Source organism: Idiotropiscis lumnitzeri, chromosome 7 (assembly GCF_059441095.1).
Source record: "Idiotropiscis lumnitzeri isolate Australia: NSW breed Sydney's pygmy pipehorse chromosome 7, RoL_Ilum_1.0, whole genome shotgun sequence".
Lineage (NCBI taxonomy): Eukaryota > Metazoa > Chordata > Actinopteri > Syngnathiformes > Syngnathidae > Idiotropiscis > Idiotropiscis lumnitzeri.
The window spans coordinates 11,408,342-11,431,653 of record NC_142397.1 but is presented as its reverse complement, the minus strand read 5'-3'; the positions used below and the strand labels follow the sequence as shown (position 1 = coordinate 11,431,653).

At 39.7% G+C, this 23,312-nt stretch overlaps 1 protein-coding gene across 4 annotated transcripts in view; it reads left to right on the top strand.

Annotated features, from left to right (window-relative positions):
* Positions 1-4,588: 4,588 nt before the first annotated feature.
* The window catches only part of dscamb (Down syndrome cell adhesion molecule b), a 99,068-nt gene continuing 80,344 nt past the window's right edge, over positions 4,589-23,312 (top strand). For all 4 annotated transcript variants that reach the window (XM_088300374.1, XM_088300372.1, XM_088300373.1 and 1 more), the window contains exons 1-2: positions 4,589-5,292; positions 22,974-23,291. In XM_088300374.1, the coding sequence (XP_088156500.1) occupies positions 5,250-5,292; positions 22,974-23,291 (361 nt within the window). In that variant the 5' untranslated portion in view covers positions 4,589-5,249. The remainder of the gene's footprint in view (positions 5,293-22,973; positions 23,292-23,312) is intronic.

Below are 23,312 nucleotides of genomic sequence, written 5' to 3'. Positions count from 1 at the left end.
AGACGTAATTTATAATATTTGCAAAAAAATTCTAGGTGACCCCCTAAACTTTTGAATGGTAGCGTGTACTGTATATATAACACTGTGTATTCATGGAACACGTGAAACTGTCTAGGTGAACCCGGACTTTTGAAAAGTATTGTATGTAATGTAAAAACAATGAACTATTTACTCTAAACTGTGACAGTGTGTGCCACAATGATGAATGAGAATGTCGCTTGTATCCGTATGAAGAATTTTAAACTTCTCATTTTATGACATCCATTCATTTTTTTCCAGCTTATTATTGTTGACTCATCCAGAATGTAGGTCTGCTAAGGATATTTTGGATACTTTAATTTGTCCTTTAAAAACACGAGTGGTCTTGGAATGTGTTTCAAAGCTAAGGCATTTGCATTCAGCATCTCCCCAACGTGCCTCCAAATTATCGAGGATAGGAGTTACCGCGGAATGCCACCGCCTGCTGTTGACAAGGTCAAGGCTCTTGTCTTCGGTGTGAAAATTTAACGTATTGTCTTTCACATCACAAGTCGTGTTTTGTATTGCTCAGCTGTCCTCCTGGTGGAAGTGATGAACTCAGCACCTGTTTTCCATAGGGATAGAAGAGCTTGTGTGAGGAGCAATGGATATTCATTGTTATCTTGAGAAGAGCTAAAATCCTCAAATCTTTGCAATGTCAATTCAGACCTCCTATTCTGTTACTCAACCTGCAGAGCAGTCAAACACACCTGCTGTCGTTTGGTCACTGTAAAGTCATTGGTCAGTCCTAATGTTACCCAATGTTTGTTTGTTGTCAAACATACTTTGTAAAGGTGTGCTTATACTTGGAAACTTCCAACATATGGACTGTGTGTACAGTGGTGTGAGTGTGTGTATACACTGTACACACACGCAGCCACCCTCTTCAAAATGCATCCAATATCGCAGCTTGTACTTAAGTGCAACAACATTGCATTAGAGCCCACAAATTACAGGTCACACAAAATCCATTATGTGGTGAGGGTCAACCTCCAATTTGTTAGGACTAATTTTTTTTTTTTTAAATAATTAAATAAATTAAAAAAATCTAGTGAATCAAATTATCCAAGTTGCCCATTGTGCTATTACTACTTAATAAAGCACCCTGAAACACTCTTTTAACTTTAATGACGACTAACCAAGATGTCTCATTTCAGTTGCACCAGTGTACTAAAAGTTAACAACTGTAGAATCTAAAATCAATAGTGTAGTCTAACTTTGATAGCAGTAAGCTACTAGGTGGCTGGCCAGGGAGCATTTCGCACTAGCAGCTAACATTAGCAGTTGTTTGGTCAAATTTAAAATGATATGCGCTTTGGAGCGTTTGCATTTTGACACAACGCTGTACTTTTTTGTGTTCAAATTTTCTTCACAATTTTGTGTCATATGATTGTTTTTAATTGAGCCTCTATATAGCAATGACTCCTATCCCACAAAATGTCTAATGGCATCTTGTACCAGTAATTGCAAAGACCCCAGCTCTTTCAATCCCTTGAATGCACAGTTTCGATTTTGAATCACATATTTTGTTTGCTTTGGCAGGCTTTCACGGCTAAAATAAAGAAATAATAATTATAATTTAAAAAAATAAGCCTAAACAAATGACCAAACCCATTTGATGTTACTAATGGCTGGTCCAAGGACAAGTACCACAAGACCATCCATTCTTCCATTTTGTACATCTAATATCTTCATTAGGGTCAAAAGTGAGCTGGAGCCTTTCCCAGCTTGACTTTGGGTGAGAGACAGGATACAACTTGAACTGGTCGCCAGCCAAATGCAGGGAACATATTGGAAAAACAACCACCTTGCCATTGATAGACTATTTGTGGTCTCCGGTAGACCTAAAATGCATATTTTTCATAGTAATATAATTTTGTTTGCACACTTCCTCCATTGACTAGTCAGAGTGATGTTTTTTTTTTTGTGCCGTATTTCATGCTATCATTCTCAGTGATAGGCAGGATCCTTGACCTACTGCTCTCATTTGCTCAGGCTTTCTTATGTCACACTGCCTCTGGGGATTCAAGCTGTTTGGCTTCATCTTATGGCTTGGGAATAATTTGTATTTTTAAGGTATGCACGAGCGTGTTGTGCAGACAGTGGACAGAACCTCCACAACACATCAGACAGAAATATCAGCTCCTATAAACGAATGCATATGATTCTTTGTGTCCACCGGAAGACGCAGAGATGGGACCAAAATGAGGGCAGACATTGCTTTGAATTTGTTTGCTATACATCCTTTGTTTGTTTTTCTTTCAGAGCATCCTTGCATCAGCCTCAAAGTGAGTTCAGACAATGAATATCCTGCAGTAAATAAACATGACTCTCCGTGTATTCTGTCAAGTGGAATAGCGAATGAGATGCAGACTACTACCCTGCTGGTAATATCACACGGAGTGTAACCCAGCTCTGTGGACAGGCCCCGCGGGCTTCCGCGGCTACTACAGCTACACCCTTGACTTGAAGGCAGGCATTAAAATGGAGGGATGGTGGCGTTGCCGGTGCTGGCTGGTTTATAGAGTTGGGGGGGGGGGGGCAGCGTGGCGCATGCATGTGTGCATGATGCGTGAGCCTGACGAGTGGGGGATGCTCCGGTTTAACCCTGCATTTTATGCAACCGTTGTATGTACGCTTTCTTTTTCTGAATTATTTCCTACTTTCACTAAACAATTTGAGGATATCATTTGTTTGAATCTTCTATTTGACATTGGATGTCCTTGTGAATATCTGGCCAGGATCAGGCTGCCTTTTCTCTTCTCTTCTGACCTATACGTACATACATAAATACATATTCAGGAACTTTGGTACACAAAGGAAATCTGGAATTACCAATAAGATGATGAATTTATTTTAAAAAAAAAAATTAAATTTTTTTTAAAAAAAAGAATGAAGGGGGCGCAGTGACATACAAGTAAGGACGCCTTACTATGTGGCGTTTGCATGTTCTTTTCTCTGGATACCGTGCCTTTCCACATTCCAGAAACATGCATGGTGAGTTTATCGTGGACAAAATTGCCAATGAGCGTGAATGTTTGTTTGTCAATAAGTGACTTGCAATTCACTGACCACCAGTCCAGGATGTCAGCAAAAATTGTCCGGGGCCAACCCTATACTGGGATAGAAAATAGAGTCATTTAATGGAGACAACTTCAATTATTATTATTACTATTAATCGCAATGATAAAATCGCTATGTTCAATAAAAAATACCATCATTAATTGTGCTAATTATTAACATAATACTTATAAATATCTTGTAACATTTTAGAGAGTGAAAATGTGTTCCCTTTTAATCAAAACAAAATCCTTTGTTATTGTTACCTACGGTGCAAATGAGCACAAAAACAAGCAAACAAAAAAATGATTACAAAAAACACAGCACTAAAGACTAAATCAAATAAAAAATTGCAAATAAAAACACAAGCAGACATCAAAAGCCCTTGCCTACTGTCGCCCCCTGAGGTCCAACCCAGGTAAGCCTGTTAGCAAAGATGGTCCTGATCACGATTGTATCACCGGTAGGCGCTTATAAAGGGCAGATTTGACTGAGTCCAAAAACTTCTGACGTGTGCATGTTTAATACAATACCACAAAACCACTCAAACGATATCCAACGTAAGATACAGCATATGTTGTATAAACCTGCGTTACTTAAAAGCATTGAACTATACCGTACTCACTGAAAATGGAGATTATGTAGCCTACTGTATCCAACGTATGTAACATGTGTTTCCGAACTAATTTGTAAAGCATTAAAGCTTACCTTCAATAATCTGGCCAGAGTGAGATCGGCTCTGCTGATTTGCAAAAGCCACAATCAGTCTTTTCTTTGACAAATGCTCACCCTTCCTGCCATGATTCAAATTTGGTGCAACAATTATACGGGACTTTGTCCCTCAGCACAGTAATTCACAATTCTTTGCCAGTCTCTCTCAAATGAATCTCTCTAAAATATTAATAAGCTAATAAAACCTCCAACTCTGGTCAACAAAGTGTCCAGAGGTGCATGATGTCAGTGTAAAGCTATCAATACATGTTCTTACATAATAATTAGGAAATAGTGAATGAATGATTCTGAACACAGCCTGAGTTATGATAGTGTGGGTGCAGATCAGGCTTTATCCTCTCATTATTTAATTTAAGTGTGGCCATACCGAAAGATTGGAAGCTACAAAATAATCACCTGAAATAAATTTAATCATATTTGGATATTTCGTTTCCGTTATGAATCTACTAATTGCAAGGCACTTGATTCCCGACTCTAAAAACTTTTATGTTCTGACTGAGGTTGAACAGTGAGGCAGGTGCAGCCGCGACTTTAATGCAAATAAGTGTCGTCTCCAGTGGATAGTTGCCCTCAGGACGCGACTTGTATCCGCCTCTGCTCCTTTAAGGCAATGAGGAATTAAAGCGTCTGCAGGGGCAGAGCGGGCGGGTGGGGGTTGGTGGGAGGGAGGTGTGTGCGCGCGTGTGTGTGCGCGCGTGTGTGTGCGTGCGTGTGTGTGTGTGTGTGTGTGTGTGTGAGGGGGGGGGGTTATTCAATGTAATGCTTGCAGAGTCCGTGCGGTGCGATTACAGAGAGCGTCAGCGGGGAAGATGTGCTTGCTCGCCTCTTGCTGGATGCACAGAGGCGATGAAGAGAATTTGACTTTGGGATCCCCGCACAAAACAACCTTAACCCAGAACCTTTCTGATTGCGTCTGCGCCAGTTTATTTCTTTTCTTTTCATTTCGTTTCTACTTCTAAATACCCCCCCCCCCCCAAAAAAAAACAACATAACCTGTTAGTTAATTGAGGTGATTAGAACGTCGGACTTTTTTTTTTTTTATTTAATTGAGTTAAGGCAGTTGAAGCCTTCTGTTGTTAAATGATATTCGTGCACGCCTCTGACTCAGCATCACACACACACACGCGCACGCACACACATACTTACACACGCGCACACACACCTGGGCTTCACCCCCTCAGCATCCTTTTGAGAGGCAGCAAGGCGCGGAGCAGAGGAGAGTGCACAGCTCTCTCCGAGACAATCACCGGGCTCATTGATGTTCCATAAGTGGGGCAAAAAAAAGTAGCAAGGAGAAATTAAAAGTACAAGACTCGGGGCAGCTTGCTTGAAGACAAATGTTTAACATCACCCTAAACGCTCTGAAAAGAACCCCAGGAAGGCACCGGTGTGAGGAAGAACAGAAAGCATAGCTGTGGGGGGATTGAACGGAGCAGGGCATGTGGATATTGGCTTTTACCTTGTTCCAGAGCATCTTGAATGGTAAGTTTCACCTTTTGAATTTGTTTTTAATGTTTGTATTTATTATTGATGAATATGACACAAGCAGTGAGGGAGAAAAAATGTGACCCACATGAAATGGATTTTTCATGGCTGTCAAAAGGCTGACACCCTTGGTAAAGGAAGGTGAAGCAGGAACAAGATTTATGTAAAATCCTTCAAGCTGGCCACCAAATTGCATCTCTGGCCTATACGTGTTTTGATCCAACAACTTGTGTCTGTTTCATATTCAATAGTTGGATTTAGAATAATGGTGTAATTTTAGATTTTGTAATGGTTTTTTCATTGAAAATAACGCATTTTCATGTATTTTTTTTTAAATTGAACTGTTGATGCTACGTATTTTCTCAGCGCCTCTGTGGCCCTTAGTAATAGGTGACGTACTTGATATAATAAACATTTGATTTGCCACTGTCCTTCCTTAAGCACATTTACTCCAATTTGCATTCAAACAAGCAAGAAAAAAATGTATGCACATCATGAAAATAGTAACAAATTGATAGTGTCATTTATAGCACATATAAATATAATCCTAATTTGCTGTCCTCACTTTTCCCCATCAGTGACGTTTGTCAATGTTTGTATTTTTCCATTTGAGGGAAGAAAACCATACAGTTTTTTTTTTTTTTATCCATCTTCCCAAACTAAAGTACAATGTTATGGCAAATAGATTTGAATTTTGGTGCTAGATCAAAACACACACCAAACATGCATTTTCCATTCAAATGGCCAAAAGGCTCCTTTTCCATTTAAATGCATTCATCTTTGCTTATTGTTTTCTTAGACCTGTATATTTGCGTGAAGACACCAGAATAAGCACGCGGCGGATGCTGTGTACGCTTATTTGTGTCATGAATTTTCATTTCTTTAATCAATAGAAGAAAATTGATAGTTTATTGCATTCAGTTATTGGCCAGCGTCTCTTCTGCAAGGAGGGGATTATGGCTGCCTGGGTGTGTACGAAAGGCAGGGTCGGTGAAGGGGAAGAGAATGGTAAAATGTCTATGCGAAAACACATCGGGGCTTAGATTTTCACATAATTGTACGCAATCAAAATGGAAGGTCAAGAAAAGCTGAATGCACAAAGCAGAAATGTGGCGAAGATGGCATTTTACAGGTATGAATACATTTGAGCCGCATTGAGGAGCCGTGATGTGATACGGTGTGTCCCTAAAATGGATTTTCCCTTCTGCTTAGGACGATAAAATAAGGCTTCGGAATGGATTTTGGTCTCTGCGTTGCCTCTTTTCTTCTCATCCAGTGCCATATATTGACACTGACTAAAATGGTGTTTCGCTTCAGCCTGTGCTGAAACTCATAAAAGAACAATAAGGAATCCTCATCAATCATAATCATCTGACTGTGACATTACATTAACTGCAGGATTCTGTCTTTTTATTGCGTGAGGGATTATTGAACCAGCCTGTGGCAAACAACTGACAGGAATTAGGCTTCCGTGTGTCGACATATCCATTGTCGCCATTTTTTCCAATTGATTTATTTATTTTTTTTAAAGAAGAAGGTGTTTCATCATTTGCTGTTTGTGTTGTCATTTTATTAGATTTCGCCATCGAGGAGGCCTGCTTTATTAACTATTGTTGATTAGCTTGAAAATGAGCTGCTCATTGGCTCAGCAGGCGTTGTCAGACTGAATGAATGACCTTGTAGATAGGAGGCAGCACGATGATTGGTTTCTAGACAATTCTTTCTGTTTCAGAGTTAGGCCTATCATGTGCTCACTGGCCCGTCTCTATGGTAACCTCCTTAATGGCTGTCCAAAAACATTCAGCATAAAAGGTATAGAAAACTATACGGTGGTTGTCGGGTGTAAAACAAATGATCAGATGTGTTCATGTGCTCTGATTACTTTCTGAATGTTTATATGCTAAATGTTTTTAGACATTGGATTTTAAGTTCAGTAGGAGTTAAACACAATTTCCCACAACAGCAACGAGAAGGACCTTTTGTTTTCTGACAGGATTAAGCTGATATCAATTCAATAGTTTATAATATTTTCTTTATTCCACGCAATGTCCAAATTTACTGTTGATGTTAAAATGCAGAATATGGGCCACTTGAAAAAAAAATCAAGTCGACACATCATGCCATTTTAACAAAATTCCTGTTCACATGAAATCTCATTGGCCCACTGTCCGGTGCTATTCAGCCAATAACAATATGACCTTGTAAGAGTTGCCTTCTCCATGTCTCTTCATCTACATTTTTTTCCCAGTTAAAGCCATCAGCAACAAAAATCACATATGTTGAAAAACCAAAGTTCATCATTGGAGAATAATGATATCAAATCACATAAATGCTCCTAAAACCGCGCAACAAATATGAATGAATACATTTCAAAGCAAAATTTGATTGTTTATGTAGCTCCTCCATTTAAGGTGCATAGAAAAATAACTGTTCATATGTACATGGCCTTATTTAATGAATCATTAATTGTCAGCTCTCTAAAATGAACGTGACGACCTGCAATATTTGTCATATCAGACATTTAAAAGTATGCTGTTTTTTTCCCAGTCTACTAATGACCTGATTCACCTATCGATATTCCACACGAATGGAATCAAATTCAATTTTTTTCCCCAAGAGCTGCCTCAAGGCAAAACAGTATCAAGTTAAATTACCACGTTCACATTCGTTCTGCAAAGACGTAAAGAGGAGCAGCAATGAAATGTAGTCATACGCATACGGCTTAATCCGATGCTTTAAGACTTCATCACGTATGTGTTCAATAAGATAACACTTCGGCAGAGATCAAGGGATCACGCAATCAAATTTTCATCTCAATTATCGTTGACCTTTTCTCCGAGCAAATTCAAGGAATTGCGGAAGCTCTCGCTGAGCATGCAGCTAGCTTATAGCACGATTAGTTATCCCGCCAATTTTGACCTCATATTAGCAAGCAGAAAGACCAGCATCGACTGGGGTAGATGCATAGATTCAATTTATCCATGAGAAGAAGTGTCCAAGCAGCATGGTAAGAATATAAGCAGGCAATGGAGAGTGATGAGACCTCAATTAGGTGGAACTGTGGAATGACCCAAGAGATGACTCCATTGTCCAGATGTTGTCAGAGAGCAATAAAGTAAAACCTGACCCGCGTTACGGTCCTGCACATTAAGGATGCTTACTAGCAAATAATTCCAGCTTGATTGCAGACATTAGATTGCGGCCCATGAAATCTAATTACATGTTAAAAACAAACAGTCAAATGACAGATCATCTCGAACCGCTTTAGTCCGATGTGAATACCTAATGGGTTGGATTAAGTCCACCAACCCACTTAATTTGTGTGTTTTGAAAGGGTTTGTTGGGTTTTGCTACTGTGTGATTCCATCCGTAAAGGCTGCTAATGTTGGGTAATGTGATCATATTTGATACACCTAGTTTCTGTGTGCTAATGAGGGCTACTCTACTGTACGGCGCCTACTTGAGCCCATCGAGCACTCCAATTAGGTGCAAGCTTTGGTCATTAGCTTGCGCGCGTGCTTCAACCAGTGCAATATATAATTACCGATCATACTGTGTCTGTCTGGATTCCAGCAAATCGGAGGTGTAATTGCACAAGCCGGCGTGTAAATGTCTCCTGCATTAAAATGTTAACGATATCATTTAGCATCTGCGTGCAAAGAAGCTGCGGCAGAAAAGCCCTCAGCAGCCAGTTGTAGGTGTTTGATCATGCGTGCAAAGTGAGGTTGTAGTACATCTGGCGGGGGTTCCCCCTCTCAGGCTGGCTTTTCAGCAGAGAGGATGCTTTTCATTCGCTCAGCACCTGTCAAAGTGACATATCATATTAGTGTGCTGCACTACTCACAGGTACTATAGTGGGGAAGTGAAGAGAAGACAGTAAGAAATCGGTTATGGGAAGTTGGAGAGCATTATTCTGCTCAATAAAAACCTGGTAGAGAAACAGGAGTTAAGAACATTCAGGAAGTGGGAGAGGTCATCCCCTCAAGTAACTAATTGTTCATTTAAGTCGATTGCCCATCCGTAGGTTGGTCTTTAATCGAAAATAGAAGCAGACCAAGCAGTACTTATTCTACATCGATATTTTATTGAAGATATGAAATGTGATCCAACCTGTCCAAAGGACTTGTATATTGCGTATAGTCATTTTTAATAATATTAACAGATTGTCATCATTACATATACCGATATTGACTCATTTGTGGTCTCTGGAAGGTACACCTATGTCGGCAGTACTCGTCAAGCAAAGGGCGCCATTCAAGCAAGGAGCGTCATTGTTGGCAGAATATTTTTATTTTTTATAATTTATTAGTTTTTATTGGAACTGCCAGACTTTGAACACGACGCACGCTGAGGCCCAAAGCTGAATTGATCTTGGGCCCGTGCGTAATACATGTGCCTGGGATGCTGCTACTTGGGCATGTTTACCATCACATCAACAATTACACATGGACATGCACACCCCCCCCCACACACACACCCACACCCCCACACACAGTCTCTCTTTGACCTTCGAGCTTTCCACCAGTTACAGCAACTTCTGCATCTCTGCTCAATTTAATTTTCAGGCGATATTTCACTGCCCCGGTGTGTGACGCTCCACAGTCTAAGATAATGGAGCAGGCAAGGCTGGATAGACAGAGTGACGTAAAGAAAAATGGGTGCAGCTTGGTTTTCCTGACACTGCTCTTTATTTTTAAACTGTGGCACAGATGCTATGACTTCAGACCGAGGTAGTATTGTCTATTTTTAGCCCATCATTTTTAAAACACTGTCATCCTATTTCAATTACAGTGAGGAATGTGGTTTTTTTTGTGTGTATTTTTTTGTACAAGTGCGGACAAGATGCAAAAACAATGTGTGGTTTATTATCTGCAAGTGTGCTCGCACTGTGAATTTAATTGAGGAGCTTGGTGTGTGTGGCATGCAGCAGCCGGGCCGCGCGGCCTGATTTATGTCCTTTCAGGCGCTCATTGATCCTCTAGCCTGGTGTGGGACTGAGTGCATTGTCAATAATCTTAGCACTTTGTGGTATTCCTCGATTGCACCGACCTCTTTGCACGTTTGTGGTGTGCTGCTGCAGTAACTTGTCAACCGGTATGCTAATGTCACATCATTGCACCTGCTACGGATCTCCTTACATTTACACCTGCAAAAGCAGGTACTATTTCTATTAGTTTTGCAACACCCGAGAGCTGTCTCAGGCCCGAGACAATTCTTGAGACCTCATTTTGAAGGTCTAGGTTTTGTCTCGGTCTCAGACTCGGAATTTGCCGTCAAGAATGGTCGAGACCAAGACTGATCTGCTCTTCTTCCACGTCGTTAATGCAATAATTAGAGCAACCACTTGGTAAAATAACAAATAGTGTACCTTTACCAATTCATGTGCTACTAAACCCAAAACCATTTCTGATTGACTGCAACAATAACATTTTTAAACACAGTTAAGATTACGTTCACTACAGCTCTTTTTTTTTCTTTCTGTGGTAATTATTTCTGGAAAGAGGCTTTAATTACACCTTAATTTTAGCTTTATTTTAGAGACATATAATTTTGCTGTAGGTTATGCCAAATCAAATCTCTTCTTAAATCTTCATTTATAATGCAAACATTGATTTTTTTTTAATAAGAATTTAATATGGAAACATTTACATCATGTGCTTTGAAAGAGTTGCAGATGCCATTTTTTTTTTACCGTAAGATGTATTAAAAACAAAATTCCTTTTAAAGAGAGAATGCACTTAAAATGTTTAAACTGCCCGAAGATAGCTGGGATAGGCTCCAGCACCCCCCGCGACCCTAGTGAGGAGAAGCGGTACAGATGATGGATGGATGGATGAATATTTCTTAGTATAGTTTGAATGGCTTGCAGGACAAACACAGTACTTGAATAATAATAACTTAGAATGAGTTTATTTTGGTGAAAAACATGCTGAAAATTAGTTCTTGCATTTCATGCTGGTTCGCTGTTAAACAGTTTTGTGCCATCCTTGAATGGCAATTCTTACAGAGAGAGCCCTTTACACTGAAAAAAAACCCAACAACAATATGTGGTTATTATTTTGATTGTTCACTTTGATGAAAAATAAAATACTGTTTATGAAGATACTCTTTTGTACATTGGTTCAATACAAAAAGACATGCATTTTTTTCGTCCATATTTAATTTTTTGCCAGATACCTATTGTAATTAGGAAGTGGAGGTTCAATGCGACTCCCCCCCTAGTAAAGTTGATGAAATATTGTGGGCATCATTTAAGTTGCCACCGCTACCATTACTTCACGTGCTGCTAGTGCATTGTTTAAGTTGATATTCAATACTCAGTCACTGCAACTTTTGAACACAAACTGACCAAAATAAATGAACCTTCTGTAAGCAGCAGCATTATGCTCCACCATTATACTGCAAGTGTCCGATTTGCTGCTGCCCTTAATCTCAGAATCAGAATCAGAAATCCCTCCTCCTGAATAAAATGAGTCTTCTTACCATTATCAACAATCTTGTGCCGAGAAGCATCGAAAGAAGAACCACATCTCCTCCAATGCGGATGATTGGAGGCAAATCTCGGTCCAATTCAATGTAACACGTTTTTTGCGGTTTACGGCAATTCTATTTTGAAGTGGAAATGTGAGCGCCCCAAACCGAAGCGAGTAGAGCCACGTGAAGCTGAGTCGAGCTGGTGCTGTGTAGCACATAAGCGACATAATGGAACAGGGTCATTTAACTGTATAAGTGAAGAATATGATGTAGTTAACGGAGCAATTTGGAGCGTGTGCCGTCCCTAGAAGCATGTCACCATTTACATGGTGCTAAGTATCCCCATGCACTGTTGTCAGACTGAGGTCTATTATGTATTGCTCTGTGCCTCTCTATCTGGAACATCCATCCCCACCAGTGATTATGCTAATTACTATTTGATCAGATGATTAAATTAAGACATGATTCATTCAAGGTATTAAAATGCTCAGAATACATTTGTGTCTCTTCGGTCTCGAAGAGGCCTCATCACTTGAGGAAAGGATGACCGCAGAGCAGTGGAGAGGAAGTGTAGACAAATATTGCTCCTTTTTATTCAGCCCGTGGCACATGGAGAGTCGTAATAAACCAAGACGGGGGGGCTAAGGGAGTGAGGTGGGGAAAGGGAAAGAAATGAGGTAAAGGAGAAAATAAGGAAGCTTGTGTACCGGGTGGGGGATTGTTGAAAGGAGCCGTGCGGTGTTCCCCTAAGTGTTGAATAAACATGCTTGGTTTAGGGAAAATGGCTGCGATAAATGTTTAATATGATAAGTCCATAAAGACGGTCAAATGAGTCTGGAGTATTAAAATGAGAATGGCACGCAGCAGCAGCTTTGAAGGAGGAGGAGGGGGGGAACATAATGGCAGACAGAGCTAACAGGATGAGAGCAGCCAGCTGCTGTGACATCGACATTAACACACTCCACCAGCTGCTGGTCACAGACGTCTCTTGGACAAAATAGGGATGGCAGTAGCGCTTCAAAAGCCTGCTATGGCCTGATAATGACGTTATCAATGCAAAAAGAAAAAAAAGTGACCTAAATTACAAATAATGACTAATGGATCAATTTGTAAGGTGGTTTGCTTTGGGACCTGGGAAGGTTGCAAGTTTAAGACCTGCTCTGGATAAAATAAATGTGTAAAATAATAATATTTTGGTCTGGAAAAAAAAGGATAAAACATTCTTTTGTAATGATTAAAACAGATCTCAAACACAATTTAAAAAAAAAAAATCATAACAGCATGATAAAAGTTTACATTATAGCCTCAAAGAAATTACCACTGTGACAATAAAAGCACAATACATTTTTATGGCTTTGATAAAAGACCCTCCCAGGTCTTGTCTTAAGCTAGGGAAATAAGTAAGTAAGATAATTAGGCATGCTCAATAACATTTAAACAAAGACTAGAGACACAACTATCCCTCTATTAGATGTTGAGTGGGAGCGAATAATATTGTGTTTATAAAGCAGTTAATGAACATTGCCCATGCTTTACTCGCCCACACAAAGCGAGCAGGCACGCACACACACGCTCACTCGGTCCAAATTGTGAGGTGTCTCGATGCAAGTGGCCCGTATCGCTGGTGGTTCAGTTTGTGTCGGGAAGTGCAGTGCTTTCCATGCAGAGCACGGAAGTGGATCAGGCCAGCCTCCAAAAACTGGTCTGAGAACTTCATATTGGAGTTGCCTAATTTACAGAGGTTGATTGGATCAACATTGGTGTTCTCCATCACTTTGGTTGTGCCGTAGGGCGATCTGACCACTGACAGAAAATGTAAATATAACTGGATGTTAATGTGGATCCAGGGTCCTTTTTCTCAGCCTTTTCTAACAAAGTGTGTCAAAAGTGTGGTCAAGTGTCACTTAGAAGACCCTCAGCATTGGCGACCCCTGCTCCAGCTCATTGTTTTTTCTCTTATGGTCATTTTTGTGATTTTCAACTTGATCCAAGCGAGACCTATCCAAATAGATTTTACTGCACAATTTAAAATGAGTTATCATCTTTCAAATATGAAAGCAACTTCCTAAGAAGAGATTCCTGTATCTTGCTTACATCTTAGCGAAACCCGATACAGATGTAGAGGCCACAGACTATCTGTGACAGGTGAATTACCTCAGCTGCGTCTCCCCGTCGCTGAGAGCTTCGAGGGTCAGTGAAACCTGTGCTGACCCACCATGCGCGTTAGCTTCGCTTGCATGCAAGTGGACATTGGTCATATTAAGACACCGCACAACGACTCCTTTGAAGGCCCTTAACCTTAATGACTGCTGACATAATAAGGTTGGCCGTCCAGGATGCGCCGTGACCGACTGAAGTCAGGCCTCTGTCAGCAACAATCTGTGCAACGTGAACGCTGCTGCTTAATCATGTTATCAAGAGAGACGATGTATGCTGACCATTAGATTACTTGGGAAGGGATTAGATTATATCCACTCAAGTCTCAATCAGACGTCTTTGAGTATCACAGTGAAGCACAGAGGTTCACTGTTTACTGGCACACAGCGACGATGCAGTGGATGAACACGGGTCTTGGAATATGACCAGAACATACTGTCGAAATATATTACTATGTCATGGAATAAACAAATGTATGTCGTTAGGAGATACAATCAACGAACAAGCAACAGACGTATTTGTTAATCCTGTTTTTATGAGGTCACGAGTGGGCAGCTTCTTGCGTTCTAAGTGCCAGTTAGCAAACTCATTCTTAACACATCCATTTAGAAGCAGATGACATTTATTTTCACATGTGCCAATTTCAATAAATTGCAGGTGAAATCCGATTGAGATGCTGGCAGACACTGCCTTCTATTGTTATTTAATACTTATTTCAGTCAAATTGTTCTGCAACAACCATAACAGCATTTCCATTCAACAGCACTAAACATTTTCTTCTTTTGACACGTGAGACTTCATGCTGAAAATGGTGCACCTCTGTCGACCAAATAAACCATGAATGACATTTACAATTTATATTCATCCAGTTCTGTCTGTCAAAGGGATTAGCATTTGCATACTATAAATACGTCTGTGTTTTTTTTCCCCTCTTCAAATTCTGGTTAACTAGGTCAAGCAGGGGGGAATACCACAACAAGGCCCTGCGCAGACATTGGAAAAATAAGTACAATTTAAATCAATTCACGACAAATAGGCACTTTCATGTTGATTGCAAAATATGATCCATTTTCCTGTTTAGCGCACTTTAGAGTCATAATTAGGGGACATTTATTTTAGAAAATGTCATGTTTAATCCATATAATAAATAGTTGGCATTTCTAGAGGATAATTTGACATGAAGGCATTTTGTAGTCAGCCATCAGGAATCTGTTAGCGGTCAGTAGTTAGCGATAATATATTTTATTCTCATTCAAAGCTTGTTTGTTTGGTCTGTAATGCTCCCATGACATTGGCAAAGAAAGGGAATTTGGAGCGGCATTTTAAAACAGTACACACACGCTACAATCGTGATGATTCTGCACTTAGACGCTATACACACTTGCGTCCCTCCATAAAGGAATTGATCTTGTTTTTACAAACTCAGAAATCTGCCTGCCTTGTGTCTGGTTTCTGTTTCATTTCACAATAGGGTCCGGTATTGCTCATCATGGGTCTAACTTAAAACTTGGCTTGGCCAGTCTAATGCGGTCCACTTGTTTCTCCTATGGAAATATTTGTCTGTTTTGGTAGCGTAACTGTGCGTCAATATCTAGCTGTTTGATTTCTTTACAGTGGCATACAAAATGCTTCTATAGACATCAAAGTTGAGCCCGTCCCAAAAGTATCCATGCAAACCCAAGACCATGGGATCACAAACATATAGATCGCTTTTTTTCTTGAAACTTTTGCCTTTGGTCCAGGCTTTGCTCATCAGTCCATGAAACCTTCTCTTTGAGTTCCATGCAAATTCCAGCCTATGCTTTTCATTGTTTTAGGTAATGAGTTGTTTACATTTTCTTGCTTCTTATATATGTGTTTATAATGGACATTCCTGCTTTTTTGAGTTTTCTGTTTCTCTAGAGCAGGGGTGGGCAAAATATGGCCCGAGGGCCAGATGCGGCCCGTAAAACATTTTAATCCGGCCCGCCGAACTTGAAAAAAATTAAATGAATAAACCTTGTTTATGTTTTATTTTTTAAATGCTGTGGTTTTTAAAGACATATATTGTTGTCATGCTTTTGTTCACTTTCATTTAAAATTAAATGTATTTTTTTTTTCTCCAATGAGGTGAGGTTACCAAAACACTTCTTCCATCTGCTCCTGGTCCGGCCCCTCTGTCAAATTTTAGAACCCATTGTGGCCCTCCAATCAAAAAGTTTGCCCACCACTGCTCAAGAGGGTCTTAGCTTTCAAAATATTTTTCCTTGGTAGGTATATTGGATCTGATGGATTTTCAAGCTAATTTTAGCATCACTGGTTATCACTCTAACTAGTATGCCAAATCTTGGCATTGTCACTCACAATCACTGTAATGGGACACATCTATGAAACAAAAGATATTTCAATACTTTTAATTATTTGCAAAATGAGTGAATTCAAACATGACGTGCTGTCTTCTAAATTGTGTATCAGATCCAGATATAATATAAAAAAGACCGTGAAAAAAAAGGAATGAAATGATAATCTGTTGTCATCGTGTTCTCTCTTATGAGCTCCTATGCACAAGCAGCAAGTGTGTAATTTAGACATCATCGTTTAAGCATACCCCCCCCTTAAACATCACAGGACAGATCTGTCGGTGAGGATCAGCGGCATGCACGCAGCCAACCCTTTCTACTGTCACTGCGCTGCTTAATATTCATGAGAGCAAATTGGAGGACAGTCATTTAGCTTGGGCGCTTGGTGAATTGCCTCTAGGCAGATCACATGAGTGGGAGAGTTTACTCACATCTGCCTGTCTCAGACATCTTTGTTTGGTTAATTTAAAGTGGTGCCTTGAGATATGAGCAACTTGACTTAAGAGTTAGTTTTTTTTTTTTTTTTAGATGTGAGGCATCAGATTTCTTTTCCCTTTGCGAACAGAAGGGAATTTAATTCACTTCACAAAGCAAGCATTGGCAAATACTAAACAGTACACTAAACTTTAAAAATGTGGCATCAAGCTGTTTATTGTCACTCCTTAGATTTTGCAGCATTTTTTTTAACTATACACTGTACATATATATAAATATAGCTTCACATTCACCAAGACTGATGAATTGTCTCCAAATTAGTTATGAACTTCAATTGACACATTTTGTTTTTAACTTACACCAGAGAGCATTATTTTTGGAATCCGCATGAAAATAAATTCCCTTCTATACACAGACCAAAGCAAAGCATTAGCATCAGGTGCAGTGTATGGTGGTGATGCTTCACACAACTTATTGAAGGCACCTCGTATATCTGACTGACACGGTCAGGTTCTTGTTCACATGGAGGATTGAGGTGGAGGAGGACCCAAATGCAGGGAAGCAAGGCAAGGAGTGTTTTTTTTTTTTTACAAGAAAATGTTTAATTTCCCAAAGAAAACTAAAAGGCTATAAGGCACACCAGCGTATAAGCCGCAGCAACTCTTTTGGGGGGGAAAAGCAAAAAAAAAAAAAGTGGCACCAGGCTATAAGCCACAGTTTTCTATGTTGAAAAAAAAATGTTGTTTACAGTATGTACAGAGCGATTTTATTTTGTACTGTGAAACAGTGCCTTTTTAACACGGCAACTAATTTGCTAATTAAAACAGAACAGACCCAAGAGAAAAAAAAAAAGTAACAAGCAAACAACAAGTAAAACTTGGACGCAGCATGGACAAAGGGCACGAGAGAATCGACACAAAACCAGCCACGGACAACCGACATTAACAATGACCCAACCAGCATTGAAAGGAAACAAGGAATTAAATCCAAACAAATTAACAAGACAACGAGGAACACCTGGAAAAGACGCAAAGGTTGCGAGGGTGCGGATTGGTTAACACAAGGGCTTGGGTGAACGAACACAGGTGGACACAATAAACATGACGAGACAGACAAGACACAAAGGAACTCACGACAAAACTTGAAACTAAACCAAGGAAATCGATCATGACTGACTCGATTGCTTCATATATCACCGGCCAAACTAGCTGGTAAGTTTTATCAACACATGCCAAAAGGGATTTTAACCCACATTTGGTGGGCTGGTGGGTGTTAATTTGGAACTCTGCTAGTATCACTGACTTTCTCTTCCTGCTATTTTTCACCCCAAGGCCGCCTTATCTTAGCCCATTTTTGACCAATGGAGCAGTCAAGCTTAACTTGTACAAACTCTACCTGCAACAAATGACCACTCAAACTTGATATATGATCAGCAAAATTAATCTGTGCAAATCTACTTCTCTACGTTATATAGTTGGGGGCATTTTATAAATAAAATCAAAATCAAAATAATTTACCTTATTCTTGCAATTTCAAAAAATGTAGTGAGAAAAGGAACTAGAATATTAAAATTGCACACAGATACACGAGCGTAAGCAAGAGTACTCTTTGAGCCTTCCAAGGAGTTTTTTTGTTTTCTCCAAACCTAAAGAGTCAAATATATAAGGGTGGAACATTGGTCCATTCCTATTTTTGAATCCCAGTGAGCCTTGTGTGATCTTGCCGTCCCGCACACACTTGCCCGGAGGGCACAGAAAAGATGCTTTAATTACCCAAGGTTCTTTGCTGTCATGCTGTCACTGTCAGACCCCAGAGCCACACAGCGAAGAATCCCGTCGCCGCGGCATACATGACAACGGAATGAACTCAACAGATGCCCTCTGAAAGGGAGGAGATTGAATCCCGCCTGCGGGTTTAATATATATTTTTTCTTTGCTGTTTCTTGCTTGCTTGGTGCAGCATTTTATTTTATTTTCTTGTCAAAGAATGCAGAATTTAAACAACTAGAGGCTGCATGAAATAAAACGATGCAACCAAAGCTTTTTAACACTTGGTGCAAAAAGAAGGTGGAACATCTTTGCATGTAAATTCCCTGAACACGTCATTTCATGCATTTTGCAGTGCAATTTTGTGTGATCCAATATACAAACATTCTGACCATAAATTAGAAAATAAACCCCAGGTTTTATTGAAGCCATAAGAAACATATGAAACAGTCAATTTCTCCATTTTTAATTCAATCAATCTGGCTTTTGCTCTCAGCCTGGCTGAAGTGAGTCACTCTCGCATACTTTTCATATGTGAAACTGACGAATGTGAAAACAGCTGGGACATAAATCCTAATCCAATTTCTCCCATGCTAGAACGGAATAAAAGCTTTCATGGCAATCACACTCGTCTTTGATCTACTTCTTTGCCATCTCAATTAACTCAAGTATGTAAATTGTTTTGCTGAAAACCACTATTTCTGCCAGTTGTACCTGTCTCGGGTTTATTGAATAATGGAAATACTATATGCCACACCATGAATTCCCAAAATCTAATTTGATTGACAGGGGCCATGAGTACACGTACTAGTAGTTACTTCTGTTATTATTAAAGAAAATGTGACTAGAAAAGGCTTTTCTCTTGGCAACATCTAGTCCCATTTTATGGTCATTTGCTGAAATAAAAAAATAAAATTTATAATTAACCCTTATAATTAAATATGATTTCTATAGAGTAGTGACTTTGTACAACTTTACATCATCCGCAAGTGGAGATCTTGCAGTTCCTTTTTCTGTAAATGTAGTTTGCATGCCTATCTCTGCGCTGAATTCAAAGGTAATGAGCTGGAAGATTGGCCAGGAGTCAGCGATATTCGCTCCAACAACGGTCCACAATGACGCCCTCGTCTATTTGAGCAAACTTCCAAATGAAAGGCAACTCAGTTAGACAAAAATAAGCCCCTTTTGTGTGAACTAGCGACTACCCATACATGCAACATCTGCAAATTATCATATTAATAAGTTATCTTCATTGATATTTCCACCTATGCGGAGTCTGCGTTCCATTGAGTGCCACCCTAGATCAAACCTGCCCTTTTCACCAATCTTGAGCCACCATCCCTTTTAAGGTAGATTTTTGTCCTCCCATTATAGCTTACTACGTGCATCATCAAAATACTGGTGTGTTGCCCACAGAAAGATTGATACAGCTGTCATCTGAGAAGAGAATGAATCAGAATAGAATGTATCTTTGATGTGTGTATTTATTGCATCTTAGCTGGTGCTACCAACCTGCACAGGGACTACCCCCCCCTCTGTACTCCAGAGATACTCCAAAATGATGTAATGGGATACACAGGAGAGTACGGAGCCCCTTAGGGGACATGGAAGAGAAAAAAAAAATTAGTTGGTTTTTTTTTTCGAGTGAATGTTTATTTATTTATTTTTTAATGCGCGTTTATGTACTTCCGGGTCAGTTTGACTACCCTTGCCTCGAATGCGCTGCTGTTCAAGAGACGACAGTACGTTGGAGGCGGCACTAATCATGGAGGAGGGCTTGGAACTGTCTTTCACTTATTTGAAAACCGTGCTTAATATCCAGAACTGATTTTATTTCTTTGTATTTCAAGACAATTTCAAAGTAAAATTCAATTAAACTCGCCCACGGGTGAACACACTCCATCTTTGCTGCGTTTGTTTACACAGAAGATGACCCGGAAGTACATAAACGCGCATTAAAAAAAATAAACATTCACTCGAAAAAAAAACCAAAACAACTTTGCATTTATTTTTTTTCTCTTCCGTGTCCCCAAAGGGGCTCCGTAGGAGAGTACATGCAAGGAGCATTAGAAAACTTTGTTGCGTATTTATTTGATTTTGTTAAAAATAGCATTCATGAATCAATTCATCAGCAATTCGTTATTCTTGTTATGACAATCTTATATTATTCAAATAAAAAGGGGTTGGAGAAAGGGTTGGGGGGGTTGTGTTCACATCCACAACTGCGCAAACCGCCCATTTCTAACGGTGCCAAGCTGCGTATGTCTGCAAAAATGCACAATTTGGCTGTGCTTAACGCCAGACGTGTGCTGGGCACATTTATAGAGCCCTCCGTGTTTGTTTTACCATCACTCTTACTGCTTGAATTTTGTAAGTAAACACAGTATATATTACAAATGTGTGAATTACTAAATTGTATATTGAAAATGCTTTGACCACATCCTATTCCTTCTCCCCGGACTGTGGACATTTTTTGAAAAAGCTCCCTTATACCGTAAATAGCCTACATTTCACAATACAGACGTGACATTTCTCTTTCAACAAAATGTTGATTTGAATGACTGAATTATTGTGCAGATTTGTATTTCTGAGTGTAGGAGGGAGACATTAGTGAGTCTTATTACTGGTTTAAAGCTGCAGGAGCAGAGGCAAAGATGGGGAAAAGTCTCTGCAATTTGAAACCTCGTTAGGAATTTATGAAGTGCTAAAATGTTTTCTCCCCAGGGAGAGGCCAAGCCTGCTGTCAGTGTCACTATAGGCCATTTGGAGCAGAGCCACCATGCTCATAATGGCAAGCTTGTAACATGAAGCATGTACTGTATGCGCACATATTTTGGCCTGACACATATTGTTGCCTTTACTTGCGGACAGATAATGATTTCATTTAAAAATGCTGGCATCATCTCTCATTTTGATAGTGTACTATAAATATTTGTCAAAGATGGCGCTCGATATGTATGTATGCACTGTATGGGTGGGTGGCAGTTCCAAATGCATTTTTGGTTTCCACTGTCCAGCCGCTTTTTTATAAGCTACCTACATCCTGATTCAAGGGAGTTGACAAAAGACAACAGCAGCGAATGGATGGCAGCATGTCGATGGACCTGCTTGTGCACAGGTGTCAAATTCAAGGTCCAGGTCCAGCCTGTCAAATAATTTCTTGTGGCCGCAAGCAAATAAAGCATGTCGATTTGTTTGCTTTTAATTTTTCCAGAAAATTGGACCAAAATTGCCTCTTTTGCATAATATTACAAGTATATTTTTAAATGTTTGTTGTCCGTCATTTCCATGACTGATTTCAAATGAGAATGTTAAAGATATAATATCAATCACTCAACCAGCAAAGCTTCCAATAGCAATTTTGCCATTGCCATTCACCCCTTTAACATTTGACTCACAATTTTATAATGACACTTTTACAATTTTGTAGATCACCATTGCTACTGTATTCATTGTTATAGGTCCGTCACCATGCATCATTTTCAAAACTGTTGTTTAACAGTCATGCTCCATTAATGCGCACTTAACATTGCTTCATGACCTGCTGTGCCATTTGCACATTTGTTGCTGACCATTATTACCACACATCTGGACGCTTTATACTCCTTAGGGACTCTCTTTAGTTTCGCGATTATGACAAAAAATGTGCATTTTGTAATAAGCTTGTCTGCTGAATTACAGGAGTGGCTCCAACCAGAGATATTTTGAACCTTTTGTGGCCAATAAAGATGATTCTGATTCTGTGAAATGCTGGGCCAAAAGTATATGTATGAATTTGATGGGGTGATTATTTATTTGATTTTCATAGAACAACAGAACTCTGAGGGAAACCATATAGGCAAGGCAAGTTAAGGCAGCTTTACTTATATAGCACATTTCATACGCAAGGTAGCTCAATTGCTTCAAATAATTAAAAGTACAACGTTTCAAAGTATTTACAAAAAAAAAAAAATGGTCAAAGACATTCAAAAAGCAAATTAAATAACCAAAAGTAGCTTACTAAAATAATATATTGTAGTTACAATGTCACCTGTGATGAAAGTACATTTGACACACCTGCTCTTATGACAGCAAGACTAGAAACTGCTATGCACTTTTATCCTGATCTGTATCAAAACAGAATCATTTTTTTCCCTCATATCCAAACTTCATCCACTAATAAACAAACCAAGCAGTACACAGCAATCTCCCTTTACACTTAAATGCTCAATAGGACCAATTACCCAAATTTGGATCCGCATCAACACCTCAGATTTACCCATTGTGGGACTAATAAAAGACATCTTATCTTATCTTATCTTAATAGATTCTGTTTTGGACGATGCATCATTCTACCAAGAAGGTTTTGTGGAATTTTTTTAACATAATGGTGCGAACAAGTATATGCACAGAGGACCACTGCACTTGTATCTTCTTGGCAAGCGTTACAACTCAAAGTGCTTCTGAGTAGTGGGAATGGTGTAAACATGAGCTATGCTAACAGCCTGTTTCTTTTCTGTCTCCACAGTTTTCAGTGAGGACCTACATTCCAGCTTATATTTTGTCAATGCATCGCTTCAAGAGGTAGTATTCGCCAGCACCACAGGGACCGCAGTGCCCTGTCCTGCTGGGGGCGCAGCCCCTGCCTCACTGCGCTGGTACCTGGCCACCGGTGAGGAGATCTATGACGTCCCGGGCATCCGCCATGTCCACCCCAATGGAACGCTCCAGATCTTCAACTTCCTGCCATCCAGCTTCAGCAAGCTGATCCACGACAACACGTACTACTGCACTGCCGAAAACCCCACGGGCAAGATTAGGAGTCAGGATGTCCATCTTAAAGCTGGTAAGTCCTCAGGGGTGGGGT